Below are 25,912 nucleotides of genomic sequence, written 5' to 3' on the forward strand. Positions count from 1 at the left end.
GACCAATTCAGTGGTAAAGTCACAGTTCTCCATCATTAGAATGTCAGATAAGTGAGCCACACTGTTAAGTACACACAAGTAATAGGGGCCTGTGAGAAGCAGGTCTGATTTTAGCTGTAGAGTCCAGGTAAATTCCAAGAGTACTGTCTTCAGTGATGCCCACTTGACTCAGTTCTTTGGCCCTCCTCTAAAAGAGTATGCAAGAGGCTGGCTCAGTGTGACTGCTGTTTGAAAGTCAACACTTGAATAACCCACTGATTCCATGCATTTAGTATGGCTGTTAATGTCAATCTGACTCTTGGCCCTTGATAGGTGCTCTGTTCCTTTCCTCTGGAAGATTTCAGAATCTCTGCTGTCATTTAAAATTTCAGATTTGTTTTCCCTTCAAAGCCCAGTGTTGAACACGTGGGTCCTTTCTAGAGTCATTCTCTTACTTTTCAAGTTAAGAGAAACTTTCCCCATTATCCCTTTAAATATTTCCTCCTAATTATTTTTTCTTTTTCGGGAAAATGCTATTATTAACAGTTCTACTTCTATTCTCCTTATCCCTTAATTTTATTTTGGTATTTTCTATTTTTAAAAATCCTTTCTTGTTCCTTCCCGAGAGTTTGTCAATCGGATATTCCAAACTGCTAATACACAAAGCAATAAGTATACATTCTACTATTTATTCCAACACTTGTGACTTTATTTCTTGCCACTTGATCCTTTTTAAAGATTATTTGTTGCTGTTCTGTTCTGCTAATAACTTCTCTTGTTTTTTCGGGACAGCCGAGCAATTTCAAAGTGAGTTTATAGACATGATTTCAACATTTGTTAAAGCAAACTTACAGTCAGGATCGGGTACGGCTGTATTTTAATGTGTTTAATGTGATGTGGGTTAGGATCTGCGAAGGAAAGAACGCCTACAGACGTCAAGAAATCAAACTGTTCTTGCTCCTAACAGAGGCAGAACGTACAAAGGGCTAGGTAAACACGTAAAAACAAGGGGCTGCAGGATTACACAGAGTGTGGCAATAATAACTTAGGGTACTAAGGAAGATTTTTTTGGAAGAGTCTATATTCGGACAAGGATCGTATATGGGGTCTTCTGCATTCCATGGCTGTCTAGCAATGGCATATCCAACCACGAAATTGCACCAGTCTTTGCAAATACACGCATTTTGCCCCCTCCTGAGGTAAGTAATGTACTAGGAGGAACCTTGTTTGCTGTCGGTAACTTGAGCATTTTCATCCTTGCTCCTTCTCTTCACTGGGATTAGAAATTACTTCAAAAGCCGCCGGCCTAAGGAAAAGACGCAAACAAAACTAGGCACCCGCTTCATCTGAGAACTGGAACTCGCGCGGCTTTTCCTTCCTCCCGCCCCACCTGCCCACCCGGTGCGCTGTGCGTACGCCCGCCCCCGCCCGAGGCCGCCGAGCGCTCCGCCGGCTTTTTCCTTCCGGCGCGTTCCCCGCGCGACCTCCCGTGCGCCCCCTGCTGGCGCGCGTCTCGCTCCCGCGCTCCGCCCTCACTCGGCGCAACGGGCGTCGCTGTTGCGCCAGCGCGGCTCCAGGTCAGCGGAGCCATGTTCCTTCTGATGGTACTGCTCACCGGTCTCGGCGGGCTGCACGGGGACCGCAGTGAGTCCAGAGACCGCTCCCCTCGCTTTGTTCGGTTGGGGGGCTGCCCTCGTTGGTCCAGGATCCAGGCCCTGTGCTCCCTCCCGCCCCTCGCCTTCGCCCCCAGAGCCTCCCAACCCTTGGCCTCGAGGTCTGCAGCTGAGGAGGCAGAGAGGCAGCCTCCGGGCGGAAAATCTTTTCATTTCGTGGGGTGGTTTCCTTGTCTGTAAAACGGGCAGAAATGAAAGGTGTGGCCTTTTTTTACCTACGGCAGTCTGCTCTTCTGGAAATAATTGCATCGCCATGAAGAAGCTGTTTATCAATGAGTTCCCGATTTGGTGACTGCCGTCGTCCACCTTCTCCGTGGGAAATTGCATATCACCCTTGTATTCAGTATTCTGTATCGTTTTTTCCTGCAAGGATCCCAGTTTCTTGATGCACCCGTGTTTTCTTATTTCCGTACCTCTTTTACAAAACTAATTTGTTACTGTTACCTAGTCAAACTGCCCGACTTTGTGTGTGGTGTGTGTAGAGAATAAAAAGTTAGGATTTGACAAGGCTTAAGAAATTTATCGGTAAGATTGACCGAAGGACAGCAGAAAGGAAAAGTAGATGCATAGATTATAAGAAAAACTTGGTAATGTAGAGAAACAAATGAATTGGGTTTAGAAATGAATACTGCAAGATTACAAGTATCACAGTAACTCTGCTTGTTTTTTGTTTTAGATCCTCATAAAACCTTTCTGCAGACCACAGTTCCTGAAAAGATTTCAACATCCAAGGCAATAAAAGATCCAGAAGATAATGTAATTGGGGAAAAATATTTTTATTTCTTAAATTGTGTTAAGTTGCTCTTAATATCAAGACCCTAGTAGCTGAAGGTGGGCTCCAGCTCTTGGAGGCACAGCTGACCACTCAGACCAGGTTCACTGGGGGGGGGGAGCATTTTGATGTGTATGACCCTGTATGTGTGTGTTTCTGTTTAGGACGAAGGATTCTAAGGAGGATCCACCAGGGCCAGCACTAGGGGGAGGCAAGCAAAGTGCTCGACTCAGGTGTAGAATTTAAGGGAGTGGAAAAAAACTGGGACTAGGGTGAGGCTGATTTGACCAGGTCAGATCCTGTCTTTCTTTAAGATATTGATATTTTTTTCCCATCACGGAAGTTTTGCATTAATTTTGATTGTTTAAAGTATTGCATTGAAATAGCATTTATCTTGATTACTGAGTTTTCTGGGCCCCGCCTCTAGTCCTAGGCCTGCGGATTTGCCCGCAGCTACTTACCTCAACTTTCAGTTAGTCAGGGTAGAGCTGAAAGTGATCAGTGAGTGAAAGTGAGAAGGATCAGCTGATTTTCCAAGTTAAGAGACAGTCTGAGTCAGTTTTTCATCCATAGCTTGGAGGGGGACAGTTTTCTCGGTGTTGTGTTTAGAGGCCTCTAGATACCAATTAAATAAGCTTCCCACTCATTTTGCCTAGTTGTTACCCTTTTTTTTTTTTCCCCAATTGCATGTGGAGATAAACTAATTTGGAAATGTCAAAAGTTCTTCATTTTGGTCAGTGTAATTTTAAATCACCTTGGGTAAAATGGACCCATTTAGATAGATATTTACAGGATGAGGGTCCACAGGTGTTAAACATAGGGCCAGCTGGTGTTACTTCTTTGATAGTGGCAGTGGATTTTAACCTGGCACTTGAAAATTTGCTTGCAGTTTTGGAATCAAAGGGTATTTCTGGTAGCTGTGCGTTCAGCTAGACGTTTGGGCAGAAAGACTGCTGATACACAGAGTGGAAAACCATTACAGTCCCTGCTACGATTCTTACATCTTCTTCCTCTGAATTTTTCTTAATCCCCCAAATTTGTTAAATGACCTTCTTTGGTACTGTAGGGGGAAACCATTTATTTTTTTTTTGCCTAGCTGTTAGTATGTGCTGGTTTATATTTGACTTTCTACCATTTTTGATGTTTAGTGAACAATTGCAAACTGCACCAAGAGCTTCAAAAGGACTTTTTCCTCAGTTGAGGAGTTTCTACTGTTAGCAAATTCATTACAAAATTTGCACTTGCCTTTTGACATTTTGGGGTTTAAATATACACATATAAAAATATAGGTAGTCGTTCCAAAACATTTCAAAAAGAATCGAAAATATTGAATTTGAAAATCTTGCAACTGTGTCAGTGAAACTGTCACACGTTCAAACTCATAACTAATCATAAATGAGCTGAACTGTTGAAAAGATTGTGAACCTGTGAACAAACTACAAACTGACTGAACTTGATATGTTATTTTTAAAAAATGGGGAACTTCCAATTTGCCTGTAAGGGCCAGGTGTAAACACAGTCTTTCTGAAGAAAGCCAGAGTTAATGTTATATAAGGTTTTGGAAAGCCTGGTGTCAGGGAGCCATGGGCTTTCAGAAGTGAGAGTGTTTAGGTGCTGGCAGCTTTCAGCTGTGTTAGTGCAGGTAGTACAGCAAGACTACTTGCTGGCCTTCTCACTTTCAGAATCCTCCTCAGTGCAGTGTCAGAGGAGGGAGGCACTTACTGACTCCTATCTAGAAGCTGTGGCTGTCACTGATTGGCTGACTTTCCGAAACTTGGGGCCGTCATTGATTTGCTAACTTGCAGAAGCTAGTTATTTGAGTGTGCCGCTTCTAGCCACATGCCATTGGTAGTTTGATAGGGATTGCATTGAATCTGTAGATTGCCTTGGGTAGTATGGTCATTTTAACAATATTAATTCCTCGAATCCATGAACACAGTATATCTTTCCATCTGTTTGTGTCATCTTCAATTTCTCTCATCAGTGTCTTATGGTTTTCTGAGTGCGGGTCTTTTACCTCCTTGGTTAGATTTATTCCTAGGTATTTTATTCTTCTTGATGCAATCGTAAATTGGATTGTTTTCTTAATTTTTATTTCTGATAGTTTATTGTCAGTGTATAGAATGCAACAGCTTTCTGTATATCAGTTTTGTATCCTGCAACTTTACTGAATTCATTTATTAGTTCTAATAGTTTTTTGGTGGCCTCTTGACGATATTCTGTATTTAGTATCATGTTGTATAGAACAGTGACTGTTGTAGTTCTACCATTTCAATTTGGTTTTCTTTTATTTATTTTTTGTCTGATTACTCTGGCTGGGCTTTCCAGTACTGTGATGAATAAAAGTGATGAGAGTGAGCATCCTTGTTTTTTTCCTGGTCTTAGAGGAAAAGCTTTCAGTTTTTCACCATTGAGTATGGTAGCTGTGGGCTTGTCAGATATGGACTTTTATTATGTTGAGGTACCATAAGTGATGTTGAGTTTTGTCAAAAGCTTTTTCTGCATCCATTGAGATGATCATATGATTTTTACTCTTGAATTTGTTAATGTGGTGTATCACAATATTTGATTTGTAGATATTGAAATATCTTTGACATAAATCCAATTTGATCATGGTGTATGGTCCTTTGAATATATTGTTTAATTTGGTTTGCTAATATTTTGTTGAGGATTTTTGCCTCTATGTTCATCAGTGATGTTGTCCTATAATTTGTGTGTGTGTGTGTGTGTGTGTGTGTGTGATGTCTTTGTCTTGTTTTGGTATCAGGCTTATGTTGGTTTCATAGAATAAGTTAGGAAGTGTTCCTTCCTCTTTAATTTTTGGGAATAGTTTGAGAAGGACAGGTGTTAACTCTTCTTTTAATGTTTGGTAGGATTCATCTGTGAAGCTATGTGGTCCTGGACTTTTGTTTGTTGGGAGTTTATTTAAGTTACTGATTCAGTTTATTACAATTCTGTTCATATTTTGTATTTCTTCTTGATTTAGTCTTGGTAGATTGTACACTTATAAGAATTTATCCATTTCTTCTGGATTGTCAATTTTATTGGTGCATAATTGTTCACAGTACTCTCATGATGTTTTGTCTCTCTGGTGTGTTTGTTATAACTTCTTTTTTATTTCTGATTTTATATGGGCCCTCATTTTTCTTGATGAGTGTGGCTAAAGTTTTATTGGTTTTATTTATCTTTTCAAAGCACCAGCTCTTAGTTTCATTGATGTTTTCTTTTAAAGTCTCTATGTCATCTATTTCTGCTCTGATCTTTTTGTTATCTTTCCTTCCACTAACTTTGGGTTTTGTTTGTTCTTCTTTTTGTAGTTCCTTTAGGTGTAAGGTTAGGTTGTTTATTTGAGATTTTGTTTCCTGAGATAGGCTTGTATCACTAGAAACTTCCCTCTTAGAACTGCTTTTGCTGCATTCCATAGAAATTGGATCGCTTTGTTTCCATTTTCATTTGTCTCCAGGTATTTTTTGATTTCCTATTTGATTTCTGCAGTGACACATCAGTTGTTTAGTAGCATATTGTTCAGACTCTACGTGTTTGTGTTTTTTGCAGTTTTTTTCTAGTTTTGATTTCTAGTCTCATACCTCTGTGGTTGGGAAAGGAAATACTTGATGTGATTTCAATTTTCTCAGATTTACTGAGACTTGTTTTTGGCATAATATGTGATCTATTCTGGAGAATGTTTCAAGTGCATTTGAAAAGAGTGTGTATTCTTTAGCTTTTGGATGTAATGTTCTGTAAGTATCTCTGAAGTGCATTTTGTAATGTGTCATTTAAGGCCAGTGTTTCCTTATTAATTTTGTGTCTGTATTATTTGTCCACTGATGTAAGTGGAGTGTTAAAAACCTTACTGTTATTGTGTTACTCTCACTTCTTCCTTTTGTGTTTGTTAGTATTTGCTTTATGCATTTAGGTGCTGCTGTGTTGAGTGCATATATATTTACAATTGTTATATCTTCTTGTTGGCTTGATCCTTTTATCATCTGTGCCATGGGACTGTTTTTCCTATTTTGACCCATATTCCACTGCCTTAATTACCGTAGCTTTATTCAAAGTCTTAATATAAGTTAGTATAGTTACTCCTACTTTGCTTTCAAAACTTTAAAGGTGTCATTCCATTGCCTTCTGGTGTCCATTGTTTCAGTCATAGAGTTACACATTATTTATTTATTTATTTATTTATTTTTAAAATTTTACTTAATTAATTTATTTTTTTACAGCAGGTTCTTATTAGTTATCTATTTTATACATATTGGTGTATATATGTCAATCCCAGTCTCCCAGTTCATCCCACCACCACCCGACCCCTGCCACTTTCCCCCCTTGGTGTCCATACGTTTGTTCTCTACGTCTGTCTCTATTTCTGCCTTGCAAACCAGTTCACCTGTACCATTTTTCTAGATTCCACATATATGCATTAATATACAAAATTTGTTTTTCTCGCTTCACTCTGTATGACAGTCTCTAGATCCCACCACACATAATTTATTAAGAATTATTTTGAAAGTAATGGGTCATTTTTCTCTTACTGATTTTTGAGTATGTTCTGTTTGTCTTTTGTTTTAAATGTTTGAGCATGACATGCCTAGTTATGCTTTCTTTGTGTTCATCCTGTTTTGGAATAATAGGATATTTTGAGACTGTGGGTTGATATATTTTATAAGCTTTGAAAATATCAGCCATGAATTTTTAAAATGTCATTTCTTTCCTAGTCTTAGCTTTATCATATTTTTTGGACTATAATTACATGAGTGTTAGACATTTTTAATTGGTCACATTTCTCTTGTTTTCTTTTTCATATTTTTCTCTCTGTGTTTCAATCTGGATATTTTCTACTGACCTATATTCCTGTCACCAGTCTTATCCCCTGCCATATCTAATATTCTCTTATACCCTTTTATTGAATTTTTAATAACAGATATTGATTTTTTCTTCTGTAAAATCAGAAATTTCTTTCTGATATTAATTCCTTTATTAAAGATTCTATACTTCTACTGAAATTCTCCATCTTCTCATTTTAATCATGGTCATTTTATAGATATTACTGTGGCTTTGTTATTATCCTCTATTTTTTATTTGTTTTTAAAAAAATTTGATCCTGTTCTTTAGCATTTGTTGTAATTTTTTAATGGAAAAAATGGTGTATTCATTTACTAGAGCTCCCATAACAAAGAAACACGAACAATGTGGCTTAAACAACAGAAACTTACTGTCTCATAGTTTTGGAGGCTAGAAGTCCAAGATCAAGGTGTTTGCAGGGTTGGTTCTTTTAGGGACTATGAGGGGTGGATCTGCTCCAGGCCTCTATTGTTAGCTTATAGATAGATGTCTTCGTATGAATCTTCACATGGGATTCTCCTGTTGTGTATGTCTGTGTACAAATTTACTTTTTTTTTTTTTTTTTTTTTTTTTTACAAGTATACCACTCACATTGGATTAGGGCCCACACTAATGACCTCTCCTTAACTTGATTACCTCTGTAAAGGCCCTGTCTCTGAATAAGGTCACATTCTGAGGTACTGAGGTTAGGAGTTCACATGTCAATTTGGATGGAGGGAGACACAATTCCAAACAGTTGGATGCTGTGTATGAAAAGTTGTAGAAGCTCTGGATGATGTCTTTTTTGAGTTTTTCTCTCCTGTCAGTTTTGTACATTTCTTGTTAATTGCATCCTAGTTTTGTTGTTGTTTTGCTTTGTAAGAGGTGGATTTTAAATTTTATTGGTACTATCATATTCCCCTTTATTTTTCATCATATGTATTTAATAAGAAGGCATTTTTAGAGGGTGCAATTTTCAGGTCCCCTTAAGATTCCACTTAGACGTCTTTGTAGAGAGCCATTCAAATGATTCTTCTCAGAACATTTATGTGCTGCAACGAGTCTTGCTCTGTTCTAATAGAAAGTTAAAGAACTGGAAACTTTTAAATGGCTATTTCTCTTGCTAAAATAAGATTTTTAAATTAACCAAATAAATAATTTAATGAATCTTATATTTTCTGTTATCTTCTAGAGGGTTCTCTAGACATGTCTCTGCCCTTCCTCTATCCTCTCCTACCTTCTATTCCAGAGAAATTTCATTGCTTGCATTCGATAAACAAAGTGCAGTGGTACTTATTGTGTTATCTTGCTAGAGATGTAGTAGATTTCTTGTAATTCTATCTTTTAGGAGTGTCTCTTCCAATGAGCAGGAAAACTTACTTCCCAGGAGGGCTGGGAGTAAGCAAGCAAAGGTTTCTCTCAAGTGAGGTGGGCATCTTGGCATTTGCCTTGGGCATGGTGAATTGGTGGTGTGTGTCTAAGCCAAAAGATAATTATCAGCAAGCTTGTCCCTCAGATATGTGAGTAACGGTGAATAGGAGGCAATTCAATTCAGAATCCTGAAGATTCCAGTATCCACATGGGAAGGGAAGCACATATGATAGTTATATATTATTACTAATTTTGTCAATTTTAAGAGCATATCTTGAAGAAAACATTTTTTGCATATATTATTTACAAGTGTTATTGAAATTTTTTTGGATGCTCATGTACAGGTTGCTTATATCATTACAATAGAAGGAAAATCATATTTTATCCATCTCAAAAAGCAGTAAGTAATTATTTTATCTTTTCAAATTTTAATTTTTTGGTTTCTTGATTTCTAAAAATAATTACAAATAGGATTATTTCAATTCAAATGTATATTTGATACATATATACATTTGATACCTATTGTACATCAGTCATTGGGTAAAGTCGTAGGCATACAAAAGACAATAAAACATGGGCACAGGTAAATAATTTCTAATATAGAAAGATATATTCAAACATCAATAGAGAAATGGAGAATTGTTTAATAATCCACTATTAAGATAAATGTGTAGATAGTATTCTTTGGAAATCAGAGAAGGCTTTTGGAAAGAGATGACTTGAGTGAAGATACTTAGTTAGCTCTGTAAAGAAGTGGGGTAGTGTTGGGGACATTCTGTTTCAAGGAAATCATGTGCAGGTGTGAGACAGACTGCATTTTTGTGGTGTGCAAAAAGTAATGTGAATGACTGAAGGACATATTTATTGAGCATAGAAGTAAAACATTTTGGAAAAGTAGGCAGGAGCTGGACTGTAGAAGATCTAGAATGCCATGATAAGGGTATTAGAAGCCAAAATGTTTTTAAGCATGTACTTATACAGGTCCGTTGAGTCTTTATAGGCTGTTTCTGAGGGGGTAAAAGTGGAGGTAAGGTGTCTAATTGTATGATTATATAATAGTTTAGGTGAGTGATGATAGTGGCTTGAAGAATGATCATAGCACTGGAAAGAAAAATTCCGTAAGCCTTGAGAATAGATTTGGTAGAATGATTGGGAAACAGTGTGGAATCCTGGATAATTTAGTTGTTGCTTAAGAAAATTGGTAGTTTATAGTATAATAAAATGAGGGATATTAATGAAGGAGATATTTATGTGAGGAATGGGTGAGTTTGCTTTGCATTGCTTATAAGATATTCAAGTGGGTTTTTTTCCCCAGGTATATGAATGTAGGAATTTGAATCTCTAAGGAGAGATTGGCAATAGGGATATAGATTTAGCAGTACTCAATAGTTTGGTGTAATGTTTTTAAAATGAGAGGTTACAGAGTGCTTACAGATATACTGGTGGCTAAAGACGGAATCTTGGGAAAGACCAATATTTCTCTTTTCGGTTCTACCAAAAGAGATCAAGCTAGAAGGGTCAGGGAGGTAGGAAGAGAAGCAGAAGAGTGATGTGTGATGTAAACTAAGTGATTAGAGTGAGTGGTCACAGTTTCAAAATGATGCTAGAAGTCCAGTGCAATGATAATTTTAAAACTGTCTTTCAGATTTGACAGTCTGGTGGTTATGAATCTTTTCCAGAGCAGTTCAGGGTGAGTAAGAATTGACAAAGCAAAGAAACTGTGTGCAGACTACTCTTTTGGTAAATCTGTTGAGAATTGAAAATATGTAGGGAATAGCTAGAGGAGGACACAGGGCCAAGGGAGAGTTATTTAGGATGGTAATGACTTGACAGTAAACTTTTCAATAGTGTTAAGATAAAAACCAGTAGAGAGGAAGAGTTTGAAATTACAGTACCTATAAAGTATGTATCTTCAATACATGGCACAGAATAGGATGCATAGCACAAGTGTCTGCTTTGAACAAAAGAAGTAGTCATTCTCTGGGAATAAATATAAGGAGTGAGGATGGGTACAGGTGATCTGATGAGGTGACATGGAAGTTATTGAGATGATTGGCAGGAGTGGTGTCAAGTTGTTGAATAATTACTGAGGAGAATGAAAGAAGGAAAATTCAGACCAAGGTTATTGGGAAGAATTGGTACTCAGTTAAGCTTAGTGAATATGAATTTGTAGTGATGCTAGAAAATCCTTCAAAATTCTGTTCTAACCCTACATTTTAATTTTGAGATTCAAGTTTAAAATCTGGAAATAATGAGCAATAATTGCAGAGAATTGAAAGTTCTTTGTTGGAAATTGAGACCTATGTTATTTCGCTATTTGGTATTTCTAGCAATTTAGGTTGTTCATTATCATGCATTTTAGCATTATGTGTCACTATAATTAAAATGCCTCCGTCTGCCCCTAATTTATTGTAAATGACAAGCGTTGGGGCAATAGGATGTGCCAAGATAATTGGCACTACTTTAAATTCCTCCCTCCAAAGGAAAATTTGTATTATGAAGAATAATTTTCCTATGTCTCCTGTTCACGATTTGACCATGTTTTGGTGATTTCTGCCTAGATCGTTTTTGTCTTCAGCTTCTGTTGTTTATTCTTATGACAAAGATGACACCCAACATTCTCAGCCTTTGTTAGCTCAGGTAAGACTTAGGTATTTTGTCACAGATTTCTTATTCTGGATTTTCTTTAAAAATACAAATATTATGAAAGTTTAGAATATTATTTTGCACATTCACTGAAATCGAATAATGTGGACTAGTTCTTATTTCTACCTGGCACAGCTTCATTGGGAAATGGCCACTGATATTAAAGTACTAAGGTAGTGAAAGTAAAAAGTATAAGTGAGATATCTGGGATGTCCGTTTCAAAAAGAACTTATCCATTTGTTTTTCTCTGTGTATTTGTTTTTCAGGTGGATTGCAATTATCATGGATATGTTGCAGGTTTTCCAAATTCTCTTGTATCACTCAACGTTTGTTCAGGACTCAGGTTGTAGCCTGTTTAAAGACATTCCATTTGCCAGTATTAGATCTTGCTAGTCTATGAGTTGATCCTTCATGTATCTTTTCTAGTTCTACATTCACCTTTGTTATTTCAATTCCCAAAGGCATGAACCATAATTACTGATAAAATAAAGTGTGTCACCCCCGGCAGCATCCATTCCAGATGGGAGGCTACTTGTTGATTCTAACAGGATATGCTGCTTGAGGCTTTGAGCAATCTTGAGTGTAGGAGGTGCTGCTTGGGTCTCTCCATACTAATCTAGTTTTCCCAAATTCTTTTTGTTTGACTCGTGTCTTAATTTCCTAGAATGGTTGACAGTGTGGAATGCCTGAGTCTGACAGGTACTTTGGCTCTGCTCATAGTCTTTCTTAGGCGAATAGCACCTTTAACTCAGCCACACAAATAAATGATTTAAGACGCGAAGTGTCAGAGGAGAGGTGGAGATTTCAAAGAGAAGAAAGGGACCTAAGACTAAGGAAAAGAGTGCCTATGGCTCCTAAAGGTTGGCTTAGAAAATCAACAGCCTAGGTAGAGGTCTTAACCCATTTAAGCACATGGATGCATGCCACTAACCTGCTTTCTTTAAGATAGTCAAAATATTTTTATTAGAATATTTGTAATAAAAAGCCATACATATCCTGTGTTATTACTGGTCCAGTTCTGGAGCAACACCTCAAAGAATAAAGAGATAAATAGAAAAACTAAGGTGACTTTAAATGTAAAAAAATGTTTTGCTAACATCAACATTTCTCATAGTTTCAGTAGAATCATATCAGATTTGTTTTGATTATTTTAACATTCAGGGGAATATTGCAGTTTAAAAACATCTCATATGGAATTGAACCAATGGAAGCTGTATCAGGATTCATGCACATGATTCATGAAGAAAAAAATGATATAACGAATGTTCCTCTGTTATGGGAAAATGACACTTATATCTATGATAGCTCACAGTATCAAGTCAGAAAAAGTTCAGAAGTAAGTGTGGACTGTTTAATTTTAAATTTTTCAGTATAATTTTATGAAATGAAAAATACTTTCAGAACAAAATTTGGTGATATGCAAATTTTAAATTTGTTTTACTTTTTCATGATGGCTCTGCATGACTTTTCAAGTGGATGGAGAATGAAATTAAGTTCTTTGTTATGCTTGTTATTAGATGAAAATTTAGCAAAAACTTAGGTAATTAATCTTGGAAACAGATATGTGAACATAAGATTAAGTAAAGCAAAAAACTAATTTTCTCATGTGGGCATTTGGATAATTAATGTAAATTATTCCTTTTCCTCAATTATTCTGGTAATTTAGGTGAAAAGAGTATGTGATCTAGATTTCTAAATGAGTCTTTGTTAATGCGAGAATTCAGAAATGAATAATATCAGTGGCTTACATAAGGTACATGTAAAGCAAACTGATGAATTCTTCCTCCACAAAGACCTGTAAGCTGCCATAAATAACTTTCCTGGCTCTAGTGAACTGCCCGTGATTGTAAACTTTAGTAATATATTTTTTTTAATTTTTTAAAAAATGTTTTAAACATCTTTATTGGAGTATAACTGTTTTACAATAGTGTGTTAGTTTTTCCTTTACAACAAAGTGAATCAGTTATACATATATATATATATGTTCCCATATCTCTTCCCTCTTGCATCACCCTCTCTCCCATCCTCCCTATCCCACCCCTCTAGGTGGTCACAAAGCACAGAGGTGAGTTTCTAATAATTGGTTAGGAGAAAATCTGCGCACATGGAAGATTACTATGAAAAATTATAACAAGGCTAAGGAAAGGAAACTTTTATGTTATAAACTTAATATTTCTAATTTCAGCTACTGCAAAAATTGAAATATACCTGGTTCTTGTATAGCTTGGAGTCTCATTGAAAATTCTTATTAATCACAGGCATGCTTTGGACTGGAATTTTCTGAATAGTACATAAATTTTGTAATTGAAAATCACCTTAATATTTAATCAGTATCAACTCGTCTCTCATTTTATCTCTGAACATAATTTCAATAGAAGGCAAATTTTTGGAAATTTCTCAATACTCATGTTGTATGTGTTTCAGAGACCTGGCTATTTCAAGTTATTCCCCCGATATCTTGATATGTATATTGTTGTGGATAAAAATCTGGTAGGTTATTTTTTTTGCATTGTTCTTTATAAATGATTTAACAATCGTCTTTAACCTGATTTCAAGGATATAATAAAACTTTTAAAACCATTTTTTGATGAAAGTTTATTTTGCTTTTGCAATGAATGAATTCTTAAAAATTGTGACTACACCAAGTTTTTGTTAATTCATTTATTTTGTATTCTTTATTGGTATTACACTTTACTCAGTTTTAATTTTGTATATAAAATAACAGTATTTTAGATATGGTTATCTTTAATAGTTAAAAATAATCTTTTAACTAGAGTTGTTAGTGATTATACACAACCATTGGCACATCAGAGAATGTAACTCTGATTATATATTTACCAGTACCAGTGAGTTTTATGTGACATTCAGATGTTTTTATGATGTTAATTAGCATAATTTTATTTCGACTCCAAGAATTCCCTTTAGCATATCTTGGAAGTCAGGTTGAGTGGTGATGAACTCCCTTGGCTTTTGTTTAGGAAAGTATCTTTCCTTCATTTCTGTATGACAGCTTGGCCAGGTATAATGTTGTTTGTTGACAGACTTTTCTTTCAATATTTTGAATGTATCATCCCATGTTCTCTTGGCATGAAAAATTTTTGTTGAATAATCTATTGTTAGTCTTATGAACGTTCCTCGTAAAGTGTTACACATATGTGATTTGTTGCTTTTCTCTTACTACTTTAAAAACTCTCTTTGTCTATGATTTTTGACAATTTAATTATAATGTGTCTTGGTGTACCCCTATTTGGGATCTTTTAGGCCTAATTGATGTGGATGCCTGTTTCTTTTCACATGTTTTGGAAGTTTTCAGCCATCATTGGTTTAAATATACCCTCTGTCCCTTTTTCTTTTTCCTTTCTTTCTGGTTTTCCATATTATAGATATTGTTTCTTCTTATTGTTCTCCATAAGTCTCATAAGCTTTCGTTACTCTTTTTCATTCTTTTTTCTTTTGCACTCTGAGTGGATAATGCCAAATGCCCTGTTTTGTAGATAACTGATCCTTTATTCTGCATGGTTGAGTCTGTTGTTGAAACTCTGTTTAATTCTACAGTTCAGTTATCATATTTTTCAGCTCTAAGATATCTGTTTTTGTTGTTGTTGATCTCTGTTTCTTTGTTGAACTTAGTTTGTTCATGCATTGTTTTTCTAATTTTCTTTAGTTGTCTGTGCACTTGTAGTTCACTAAACTTCTTTAGATGATTTTTTGAATTCTTTGTCTGACATTTCACTAGGGTCAGTTATTGGAACTTTGTTAGTTTCCTTTGGTGGTGTCATCAGGTGTTTTCCTGATTTTTTTGATCCTTGATACCTCACATTGATATCTGAGCATTTGAATCAGCTGTCTCTGTTCCAGACTTGATATCTGAGCATTTGAATCAGCTGTCTCTCTTCCAGACTTGATATCTGAGCATTTGAATTGGCTGTCTCTATTCCAGACTTTATAGGCTCACTTTGGCAGAGATGGTCCTTCACCATTAAACTTAATTTGAGGCTTTGGGAGTGTCAACTGGTAGTGTCTTTGGGTAGATGGGGTTTGCCCTCAGAGTCTATTTTTGGGTGAGGCTACTGCCTGAGCACTGAGGTCACAGGAGGGGTGCTGGCTAAGAACAGTTATATAGGACTCCTGGCTTAGTTCTCTGCCCAAGTGCAGCTGTAGGATGAGCTCCACAGTTGCCTGGATTTTCTAGTCAGGCATCCTAGATGGTCAGCACTGGGTCTATATGCAGCAGTAGGCAGGCCTATGAATTAGCTCCCCTGCCCTGGTGTGCCAGCAGAATGAGCCCCATGGCCTCCATGGCTCATGTTTGAGGACTTGAATCAGACAACACTGTGCATTGAATTCCCTGGTCAGATGGGGCTACCAGTTTTGCTCTGTGGATGCAGAAAGCCATGGGCTGTGTTCTCTGTTCAGTGCTCCTGTCAGCAGAGCTACGTTATGGGCTACACAGCGTCCTGTATACTCAGGCACAGTCCCTGGTTGGGTGGGCTGAAGGCTGTATTCAGCAGTAGGCTAGGCCCCAATTCCAGTCTTTTTTGGGGTAGATCAAATTAAGCAGAACTATGCACAAAGTTCACTGGCTTGGTGGGCCACCATCCTAGCTCTGCAGATTGATAGGACAGCTGGATGGGCTGTCCCCTCAAGGGCTGCTCTAATTGGAGTTGCAGGATGGGCTACAGAGATTCCCAGATCTTCAGTCAGGTTTCCTCGTCAGGCTGGGCTGGAGGATGTATTTAGGTTTGGGCAGGGCTGTAAATGAGTTTCTTGCCAAGTTTGGGCTGCAGAACAGGCCCTGGACTGGAAATTATATTTTTGGATCAAGTCAGAAAGACTGTACTCTAAGCTCCCTGGACAGTCAGGGCCACTGCCTTGGCTCTGCAGACAGAGAGCCACTGGCTGGGCTCTCTGCTCAAGTGCCACTGTAATTGGAGCTGCAGGGTGGGCTACTGAGATTCAGAAGCTCTGGTTAGGTTTCTCTGTTGGCAGAGCTGGAGGCTGTATTCAGCATTAGGCAAATCTATGGATTAGCATCTTTGCCCAGAAATATTTTTTATTTGAAATTATATATTATGTATCATTAGATATGACATATAGATACGTATATTACATGTATAGATAATTATTATGACAGATATTATTATATATTTAATATTACTGAATTAATGTTAAGTTTCTTGAGCATGATAAAGGTCTAGTAGGCAAACAGGAGAAAGTCCTTATTGTTAGGAACTACATCTTGAAGTGTTTGCAACTTACTACCATATAATTCAACAAAATGAACAATGTATGCCCAGATCCATACTTTTTTTTTTTTTTCTTCACTATCTGTTCTGTCTACTTCTCTGGACAGTGGCTCTCAAACTTGGGACTGAGGACCAGGGCCCATCTGCAGCCAAATTAGACAAAATAAGAAAAATAGACTGAATTTTTCAAAAAGCTAAATTTATTCATTAAAAGAACTAACCTTTACTGGGTGATTATGTCCTTGCTTAGAAAATGAGGCACTAATATGAATGGTACATTTTTTACTGTCTTTTTTTAGCACAATAAAAAGCTAGTAATCTAAGTTCTTTTTCTAGCTTAAAAAAAAAGTTATTTAAAATTTAAGTGTCTGAGAGCCATTTCTCAGCATGGCAACTTATGTGTGATCCCTTTTCCAAGACACACCAGTTGTGGGTAAAAACCATAGACAGGTAGATAAAGATATATAGAAAGAACAAAATATGGCAAATATTAATAATAGATTAATCTATGTGAAGGATATATGGATAGTCTTTGAATTTTATATTTTCTGCAGGTTGAGTTTTTTCAGAATATAAAGTAAATGCTATTTGTCAAAATTAATGAATCCTTATAATGGGAGAATTTAATTGTATATATATTATACCTCAATAAATTTGATCTAAAAATTTAAGAGTTGGGTAGCACTAAATAACACATACTTCAAAACAATTATATATACCAACTTTATCACTAAGTCAGAAAGAAAGAGAAAGGCAATGTATGCATTCAGTCAGTTCTCAGGATGTGGTAGTGCCTTATTTATACAACCGTATTCAGCCTCTTCCTAGTTAGAGTTAATATGCATTTTGGAAAGAAGAGTTGAACCCTGATGAATCCTCAAAATTTTTGATTTTCACCTCATAAGGAGTTAAGGCCTTTTTATATAGGTGAGTCCAGTTGATAAAAATGGAGAAACTTGTTGCACAATGTTTAAACATATCTGAATATAAAATCCTGAAAATATAACCTTGAAATCATATAGAACCTCCCCCCTCCAAATATTCTCTTATAACATAGCAAAAATCAAAAGGAAATACTATGAGGACATGAATAAGAAAAATAGAAAACTGTAAGTCAGCTTCATTGATTACAGTAATGGAATGGATTAAATATTCCCATTAATGTGCAAAGGATCTCAAATTAGATGACATTTATAAAATTTAAAAATTTAATATAATTATGAGTAATTTTTCAAGGCAGAAAAGAAAAACTATAGTTTTTAGCTATTTAGAAATTAATGAATTGTATATAATGTTTTAAAAATTAGGTGGATGTGTATTAATCAGAAGAGGCTAGGTTATGCTGTCATAAGAAACACTCCCCAAATCTTAGTGGCTAAACACAGTTTAAGTTTCATTCATTCAATCAATGTCAACCATGCTCCTGGATGACTCTCCAGGGCAGTAGTCTTGCATGTGTTGCCTCAGCACTAGAGAATGCTTAGATTTTTTGGCACTTCTAGATTGATAGTTTCTTTTCCAATTGCCAACCCGATAGAAGTGCAGACCAGAGAGACATGAACTGCAATAAGGAAATACTTCTCAGAAGTGGCATGCATCACTTTTGCCCTCATTGCATTGGCCAAAGTGAATCACCCACCCATGCCTATCTTTAAAAGAAGAGTTCCTGAGTTAGAAGAGAACTGAATATTGGTAAACACAGATAATACCTGTTGCAGAGGATAGTATAAAAACTAAACGGAGAGGAAATTCATATTTTTGAAATAATCTGATATTAGGAAAATAAGGAAAAAGATCTGATAAGTTGATGATAAACAGAAACATTAAAATGGATAAGTATCACAAACTGGTTTGTTGAAAAGGCAAATAAGTAGGTAGAAAGTGTAATTAAGCAAAAAGGAAGAAACCGTTATGGTGTGAAAAGGATTAAGATGGTATAACTGTGTCCTTGGGGGAGATTAAAACAAACAAATGCAAATTTCATGAATTCTCCAGTGGAGATAAGAATTTAAATCAAATCATCTCATTGTACACTTTAAAGTTAACACAATCTTATATGTCAATTATATTTCAAAAAACTGGAAATAAAACGAATTTGAATGGGTCAGTTGCCAGTGTTAAGTATAGATAGTTCTAAAGGAGAGTTTTAAAAAATGTTTCAGGAGGATATAATTCATAAGCTAATACAATTCTAGGATGTAGAAAAAACAAGCAACTTAATTTTAGGTAGTGCTTTAATATTTAGTAAGCAACATTCATTTGCTCAGTTATGACAAAGGCTGCATGCATACACACATGACCAACAGGCCCATCGTTTTGAAAGCTACAAACTTCTAAAAAATATTATATTAATTTTGATAGTATATTAATAGAATGTAATGTTTTGATCAAACAGAATAATGATGGTTTAATATTAAGTAAAGTATTAATGAAATGTATTCCCTCAATAGGTCAAAAGACAAAAGTCATTATCATTTTGGGTATGCTTCAAAAAGTCTTTGGATAAAAATTCAACTTCATTTCTAACAAAAGTTTTATAAGTAGGAAGATTTATAAGTAGGTGTTTCTCAACATGATCTAGAATACTCAAACTGAACACCACTTAATGGTGAAATGTTTGAGATTTTCCCGTGAAAAATCAGGAGCAAAGCTCACATTCCTGATATCACCATTGATTTTGAATATTGTCCTGGCATTTTTAAGCAGTTAGAAATAGAAAGAGCTTATTGGAATAAAGAAGCATGAGTAACATGAGTTACGTGGTGATATCAGAGGATGTAACCTAACACAGTATCCATGATCACTTCAACAGTGAACCTTTTATTAAAGATTTTTCCCTCTTTATGCATATATTTTTTGGTTTGTGATTATATGTATTATTTTAGAAATAAATATATTTTGAAGTAACATTTAAAAAATTTATGATTCAATTGTTATAAATAATGCTACAAGTGCATGAAACATTTAAAATCATGTTATTAAATATTTTTATCTCATAAAGTTATACATTTAATTTATTTAAATAAATTACTATTTATACATTTACATGTACAAATGTAAATATGCATTTCCTGGATTTCAGTTGGAATGTAGCCCTCTGGCTAGTTTAGTATATAGCATATTACAGATAAAAAGGTTATGTAGTATATTAATGGTATCCACTATTTTTTAATAATAATTTCTCTTTTCAGTTTGATTACATGGGCTCTGATGTAAAAGTTGTAACACAGAAGGTTATTCAGATCATTGGCTTTGTTAACACTGTAAGTATTTTAAAACTGTTTTTCAAATATATTCTGTAAGATTATAGGTAATATGAATTGATGTATATAGTATTTTGCTGTGCTGTTGAAGAGTTTCCACATTCAAAATATTGAATTAAATGTCTTAAATATACCTTTACAAAAATGTAATATAATGTTCAAATTTATTTAAAAATTTTCATTTATTTTCTCCATTTAGATGCTTACCCAGTTAAAACTGACTGTTAGAATATCTTCCATAGAGATTTGGTCAAACAAAAACAAAATTTCTATTACAAGATATCCTAATCATATATTATATAGACTTTTAGAATGGAAATACGAATTTCTCTCCCAACCTCATCATACTGCATACTTATTTGCGTGAGTATAGTATTTCATATTTGTATAAAGAAATAACCCAAAATGATTTTATATGTTAATTATGAAAAACAAGCATTTACTTAATGTATACTGAGTTCTGTAAATTTGGTAGACACCATGGGATGGGAAAAAAATGTAGGTTAATGTCTTTGTCCTCAAGTAGCTAATGTGAGGTAAGACTTTTATCAAACAACATAAAATTACCTGAAAGAAGTAAAATTACATAAAAGTTTTGAAATAACTAAAGGAGGTTAATTAGGAGTGATAAAATTTTTTGATGTCTCTTGGCTAATGAACTTTTACTACCTGTTAACTCTACATTCTTGTGTCTGATCTGATTATCGTTAATAATACCACTGAAATGTAATTATGAGGAGAATTGTTATTTTTTTAGCTTCCAGAAAACTCCTACTTTTATAGGAGCCACACATCCTGCAAAAATATGTGATAAGAATTTCGCTGGAGGAGTTGCTTTGGTATGTAATTACTATCAAATTTGCTCTCATTATTTTCATGTTTCAAAATTTCCTAAATATTTTAAAGCAAGAATATATATATGTTGCTTAGTTTATTCTTCCTTTAATAGTATCTTTATTACTAATTAAGAGTATAAAAATTAAACTGTATATAATTGTTTTACAAATCAGAATATTTATAAAGTCAACTGATCATAATTTCATATTGTTTTAAAAAACATTTGGCCTTTGTAAGTCTGCTTAATTGTTTTGAGCAGTGGTATGCTTGCATCAATATTTATTATATAATCAGTGTGATTTTAATGTTAATTGTTAAACATATTTTCCTCAAAATTAATAAAAATAAATATCAAAATATTAAATAAATATCAAATAAAAAATAAAAATCAAAAAAATATTTAGCCCACGTGCCCCATTTTCCTCAAAATTAATAATTGGTATACATTCATGTACTTTTTGTTAAGTGACGTTCATTGTATTATTGTTTCAAGGTAACTTTTATTATTGCATTCAATTCTTTTTTTTAATACATCTTTATTGGAGTATAACTGTTTTACAATGGTGTGTTAGTTTCTGCTTTACAACAAAGTGAATCAGTTATACATATACATATGTTCCCAACTCTCTTCCCTCTTGCATCACCCTCCCTCCCACCCTCCCTATCCCACCCCTCTAGGTGGTCACAAAGCACAGAGGTGATCTCCCTGTGCTATGCGGTTGCTTCCCACTAGCTATCTAATTTACATTTGGTAGTGTATATATGTCCATGCCACTCTCCCACTTCATCACAGCCCACCCTTCCCCCTCCCCATATCCTCAAGTCCATGCTCTAGTAGGTCTGTGTTTTATTCCTGTCCTACCACTAATCTCTTCATGACATTTTTTTTTCTTAGATTCCATATATATGTGTTAGCATATGGTATTTGTTTTTCTCCTTCTGACTTAACTTCACTCTGTATGACAGACTCCAGGTCTATCCACCTCATTACAAATAACTCAGTTTCATTTCTTTTTATGGCTGAGTAATATTCCATTGTATATATGTGCCACATCTTCTTTATCCATTCATCTGTTGATGGACACTTAGGTTGCTTCCATGTCCTGGCTATCGTAAATAGAGCTGCAATGAACATTTTGGTACATGACTCTTTTTGAATTATGGTTTTCTCAGGGTATATGCCCAGTAGTAGGATTGCTGGGTCGTATGGTAGTTCTATTTGTAGTTTTATAAGGAACCTCCATACTGTTCTCCATAGTGGCTGTACCAATTTACATTCCTACCAGCAGTGCAAGAGGGTTCCCTTTTCTCCACACCCTCTCCAGCATTTATTGTTTCTAGAGTTTTTGATGATGGCCATTCTGACCGGTGTGAGATGATATCTCATTGTAGTTTTGATTTGCATTTCTCTAATGATTAATGATGTTGAGCATTCTTTCATGTGTTTGTTGGCAATCTATATCTTCTTTGGAGAAATGTCTATTCAGTTCTTCTGCCCATTTTTGGATTGGGTTGTTTGTTTTTTTGTTATTGAGCTGCATGAGTTGCTTATAAATTTTGGATATTAATCCTTTGTCAGTTGCTTCATTTGCAAATATTTTCTCCATTCTGAGGGTTGTCTTTTGGTCTTGTTTATGGTATCCTTTGCTGTGCAAAAGCTTTTAAGTTTCATTAGGTCCCATTTGTTTATTTTTGTTTTTATTTCCATTTCTCTAAGAGATGGGTCAAAAAGGATCTTGCTGTTATTTATGTCATAGAGTGTTCTGCCTATGTTTTCCTCTAAGAATTTGATACTGTCTGGCCTTACATTTAGGTCTTTAACCCATTCAATTCTTTATTATGTTTGTGAGGAGCAGACTGTTGTAGGAAGGAACAGCCGTCAAATATTCATAATCTGTTTTCTGGAAAATGGGAATGAGCTTTTTCTACAGAGTTACGTTCTTTTTACAACAAGCTGTATAAAAAGTAGCAAGGGGAGTGAACTTGACAGTGCTTCTGAAAAATAAGACTACACTATGATTTTTATACTGACCCATTTGTATATTTAGTTGACTTTTAGTAGCATGTACAGTGATTCAAATTGTCATTGACAGATTAGACAGAATTAAAATCGGTACTGGTGTGTACTTGCTACCATTAGTGTAAAAGACATATTGATTGATTAGATAAATCTAAAACCATTTCTAGGGGTTATTTGTCACCATGGCTAAAGAAGAATCGGATATTCCCTAGGAATTTGTTTTATTTTCAGTCCTTTCTGTCGGTCCTCTTTCAGCCAAAGCTTCAGGAAAGACTGTCAGCAATTGTCCAGGTCTTCGTCACTATTGTGAATCCTCCTGAAAACAATGTTTCTTTGCTGAGAACTAATGTTTAGATCATGTGTGTGTGAAGAAAATAAAGCAGATGATAGGAATTATTGAATATAAGTGGTTAGTATGTGTTTTCCTGGTGCCATTCTTCAGACTTTAAGTTTGATTGGAATTTTTGTAATAAAAATCTGTAAAGGAAAAATATATGAGTTAAGGAAGAATGCTATAAAAAGCCAGTATAAAATTAAAATAAAAATGTCAATATAAAAATACATTTTTGTTTATTCCAACAACAAAGAGTATGAAGATTAAATTTTAAAATGATAGACACCAGTCTTAATATTCTAAAATATTTTTTTTAGGTTAAGAATCAATTCCTTGAATATGGTAGGTTTGTTAAATATTTTGAAATCAGGTAGTTTAAGCTATCCAACTTTGTGCTTTGTCAGTACTATGTATGTCTATATATAACTTTGCATTTTCATATAGATTTTAGAATCAGGTTGTCTAGTTCTACACATACACAAAAGCTTACTTAGGTTTTGATTGGGATGGTGTGTAATTTTTGAATCAGTTAGGGGAGAATTGATAGCTCAATAATGTTGGATCTTCCAGTCCACCAACATGATTTATCTCTCCATTAATTCAGGTCTTTAAAAAATTCTCTGTGGAGGTTTAATACATATTCTGCTAAAAATTATTCTTCGGTATTTTATGTGCTCTGATGCTATTGCAACTGGTTTTGATCATTTAAATTCATCTTCCAGTTTCTCACTGCTAGTGTATATCAATATATGGCCAGTTTTATATTTTTGTAATTATCCAGTAACCTTGCTGAACTTACATTATGAGATTGTTGATCTAAAACAAATAGACTGCCAGATTTCTCCAGAAATGATGGGTTTACTCAGAATCAGCAGAGAATTATGATTTGGGGTCTGCAACCATGTTGAGCCAGGTGCAGATCCTCTAATGGCAAGGGAAACAACACTTTTATAAAGGGGAAAAAGGAAGTTGAAGGGAGCTATAGTAAACAAAGTGTCCATGGCTTTTTATTGGCTGAGTCCTTGCCAGGAAAGAAGAAAGCTCTTTCTTTTTCTTGTTGGGTTCTGCTATCCTCCAGTCTGTGAGAGTTCCCCTTCTGGTAGCCCGACTCTAATTGAGGTTTCTGTTTATTATTTTTTACAAGACCCACTCTTTTTTCCAGTTTTACTGAGATACAACCGATATATAACGTTGCGTAAGTTTAAGGTACACAATGTAATGATTTGATATATGTATATATTGCAGAATGATTGCCACAATAAGGTTATATATATATATGTATATATTTGATAATCCATCTTACATGGTTACCATTTGTGTGTGTGTGTTGAGAAACTTTAAGACCTACTCTTTTAGCAGCTTTCAAATATTCAATACAGTATTGTTAACTATAGTTACATTGTATCCCCAGGTTAGAAATTTGTACTATTTGACCACTTTCACTCATTCCCACCCCCAACTCTCGCCCTGGCAACCACCAATCTGTTCTCTGTTTCTAAGAGTTCAGTTGTTTTAGATTCCTCCTACTGAGATCATGTAGTATTTGTCTTTCTCTGTCTGACTTATTTCACTTAGAGTAATGCCCTCTGACTTCATCCATGTTGTGTCAAATGACAGGATTTCCTTCTTTTTTTATGACTGAATAATATTCATATATACATGATTATTAAACCCACACATCTCACAATTTATCTGCTCGTTAGTCAGTGGACACTTAGGTTGTTTTCATATCTTGGCTGTTGTGAATAATCTGCAGTGAACATGGGGTGCAAAGACCTATTTGAAACAGTGATTTCATTTCCTCAGATATATACTTAGAAGTGGAATTGCTGATTCATGTGATAGTTCTATATTTAATTTTTTTCAGGAAACTCCACACTGTTTTCTATAGTGGTTATACCGATTTACATTCCCACCAACAGTGCACATGGGTACCATTCTCTCCACATCCTTGCCAGCATTTGTTATCTCTTATCTTTTTGATGATAGCCATTCTAACAGGTGTGAGGTGATCTCACTTGTGGTTTTGATTTGCATTTATCTGATGATTAGTGATGTTGAGCACCTTTTCATGTGCCTGCTGGCCATTTGAATATCCTCTTTGGAGAAATGTCTATTTAGGTCCTCTGACCATTTCTTAATAAGATAATTTAGTTTTTGCTAGTGAGTTATATGACTTCTTAATATACTTTGGATATTAACCTCTTATCATATATATAGTTTGTAAATATTTTCTCCCATTCTGTAGTTGCCTTTTCATTTTGATCAGTTCTTTCACTGTGCAGAACCTTTATATTGCTGTAGTCTTACTTGTTTATTTTTGCCTTTGTTTGTGGTTTTGTTGTCATAGTGATAAAATCATTGCCAAGACCAATGTCAAGGAGATTTCTCACTGTTTTCTTCCAAGAATTTTATTATTTCACTTCTTACATATAGGTGTTTAGTCCATGTTGAGTTAATTTTTGTGAGTAGTGTAGTACAAGGGTCCAGTTCATTATTTGCGTGTGTATATCCAGTTTTCCCAACACTTGCTTTTATGCCAGGACTATACTTTTTGATTACTATAACTTTCAAATATAGGTTGAAAACAGGAACTGTGATGCTTCCAGCTTTGTTTTTCTTTCTGAGGATTGCTTTGGCCGCTTGGAGTCTTTTGTGGTTTCATACAAATTTTAAGATTGTTTTCTGTATTTTTATGAAAAAATGTCATTAGAATTTTGAGAGGGATTGCATTGAATCTATAGATGGCTTTGGATAATATGCATATTTTAACAATATTAATTTTTCCAATCCATGGACATGGGATATCTTTCCATTTATTTGTGTCCTTTTCAATTTCTTTTTCTCTTTCTTTCTTTCTTTCCTTCCTTCCTTCCTTTCTTCCTTTCCTTTCTTTCTTTCTCTCTTTCTTTCCCTCACGGCTTGTGGGATCTTAGTTTCCTGACCAGGG

The 25,912-nt window shown here is 35.1% G+C and overlaps 1 protein-coding gene across 8 annotated transcripts in view; it reads left to right on the forward strand.

Annotated features, from left to right (window-relative positions):
* Positions 1 to 1,535: 1,535 nt before the first annotated feature.
* The window catches only part of ADAM18 (ADAM metallopeptidase domain 18), an 84,943-nt gene continuing 60,566 nt past the window's right edge, over positions 1,536 to 25,912 (forward strand). For 3 of the 8 annotated variants that reach the window (XM_067022788.1, XM_067022789.1, XM_067022790.1), the window contains exons 1-10: positions 1,536 to 1,623; positions 2,329 to 2,408; positions 10,262 to 10,306; positions 11,178 to 11,256; positions 11,529 to 11,605; positions 12,424 to 12,598; positions 13,687 to 13,752; positions 19,700 to 19,771; positions 19,971 to 20,134; positions 20,529 to 20,610. In XM_067022788.1, coding sequence (XP_066878889.1) covers positions 10,281 to 10,306; positions 11,178 to 11,256; positions 11,529 to 11,605; positions 12,424 to 12,598; positions 13,687 to 13,752; positions 19,700 to 19,771; positions 19,971 to 20,134; positions 20,529 to 20,610 — 741 coding nt within the window. In that variant the 5' untranslated portion in view covers positions 1,536 to 1,623; positions 2,329 to 2,408; positions 10,262 to 10,280. Of the gene's footprint in view, positions 1,624 to 2,328; positions 2,409 to 8,960; positions 9,017 to 10,261; positions 10,307 to 11,177; positions 11,257 to 11,528; positions 11,606 to 12,423; positions 12,599 to 13,686; positions 13,753 to 19,699; positions 19,772 to 19,970; positions 20,135 to 20,528; positions 20,611 to 25,912 lie in introns of all 8 variants that reach the window. The other 5 variants (XM_059049230.2, XM_067022786.1, XM_067022787.1 and 2 more) reach the window with 3 other exon arrangements.

This window comes from Kogia breviceps, chromosome 20 (assembly GCF_026419965.1).
Source record: "Kogia breviceps isolate mKogBre1 chromosome 20, mKogBre1 haplotype 1, whole genome shotgun sequence".
NCBI classification, from domain to species: domain Eukaryota; kingdom Metazoa; phylum Chordata; class Mammalia; order Artiodactyla; family Physeteridae; genus Kogia; species Kogia breviceps.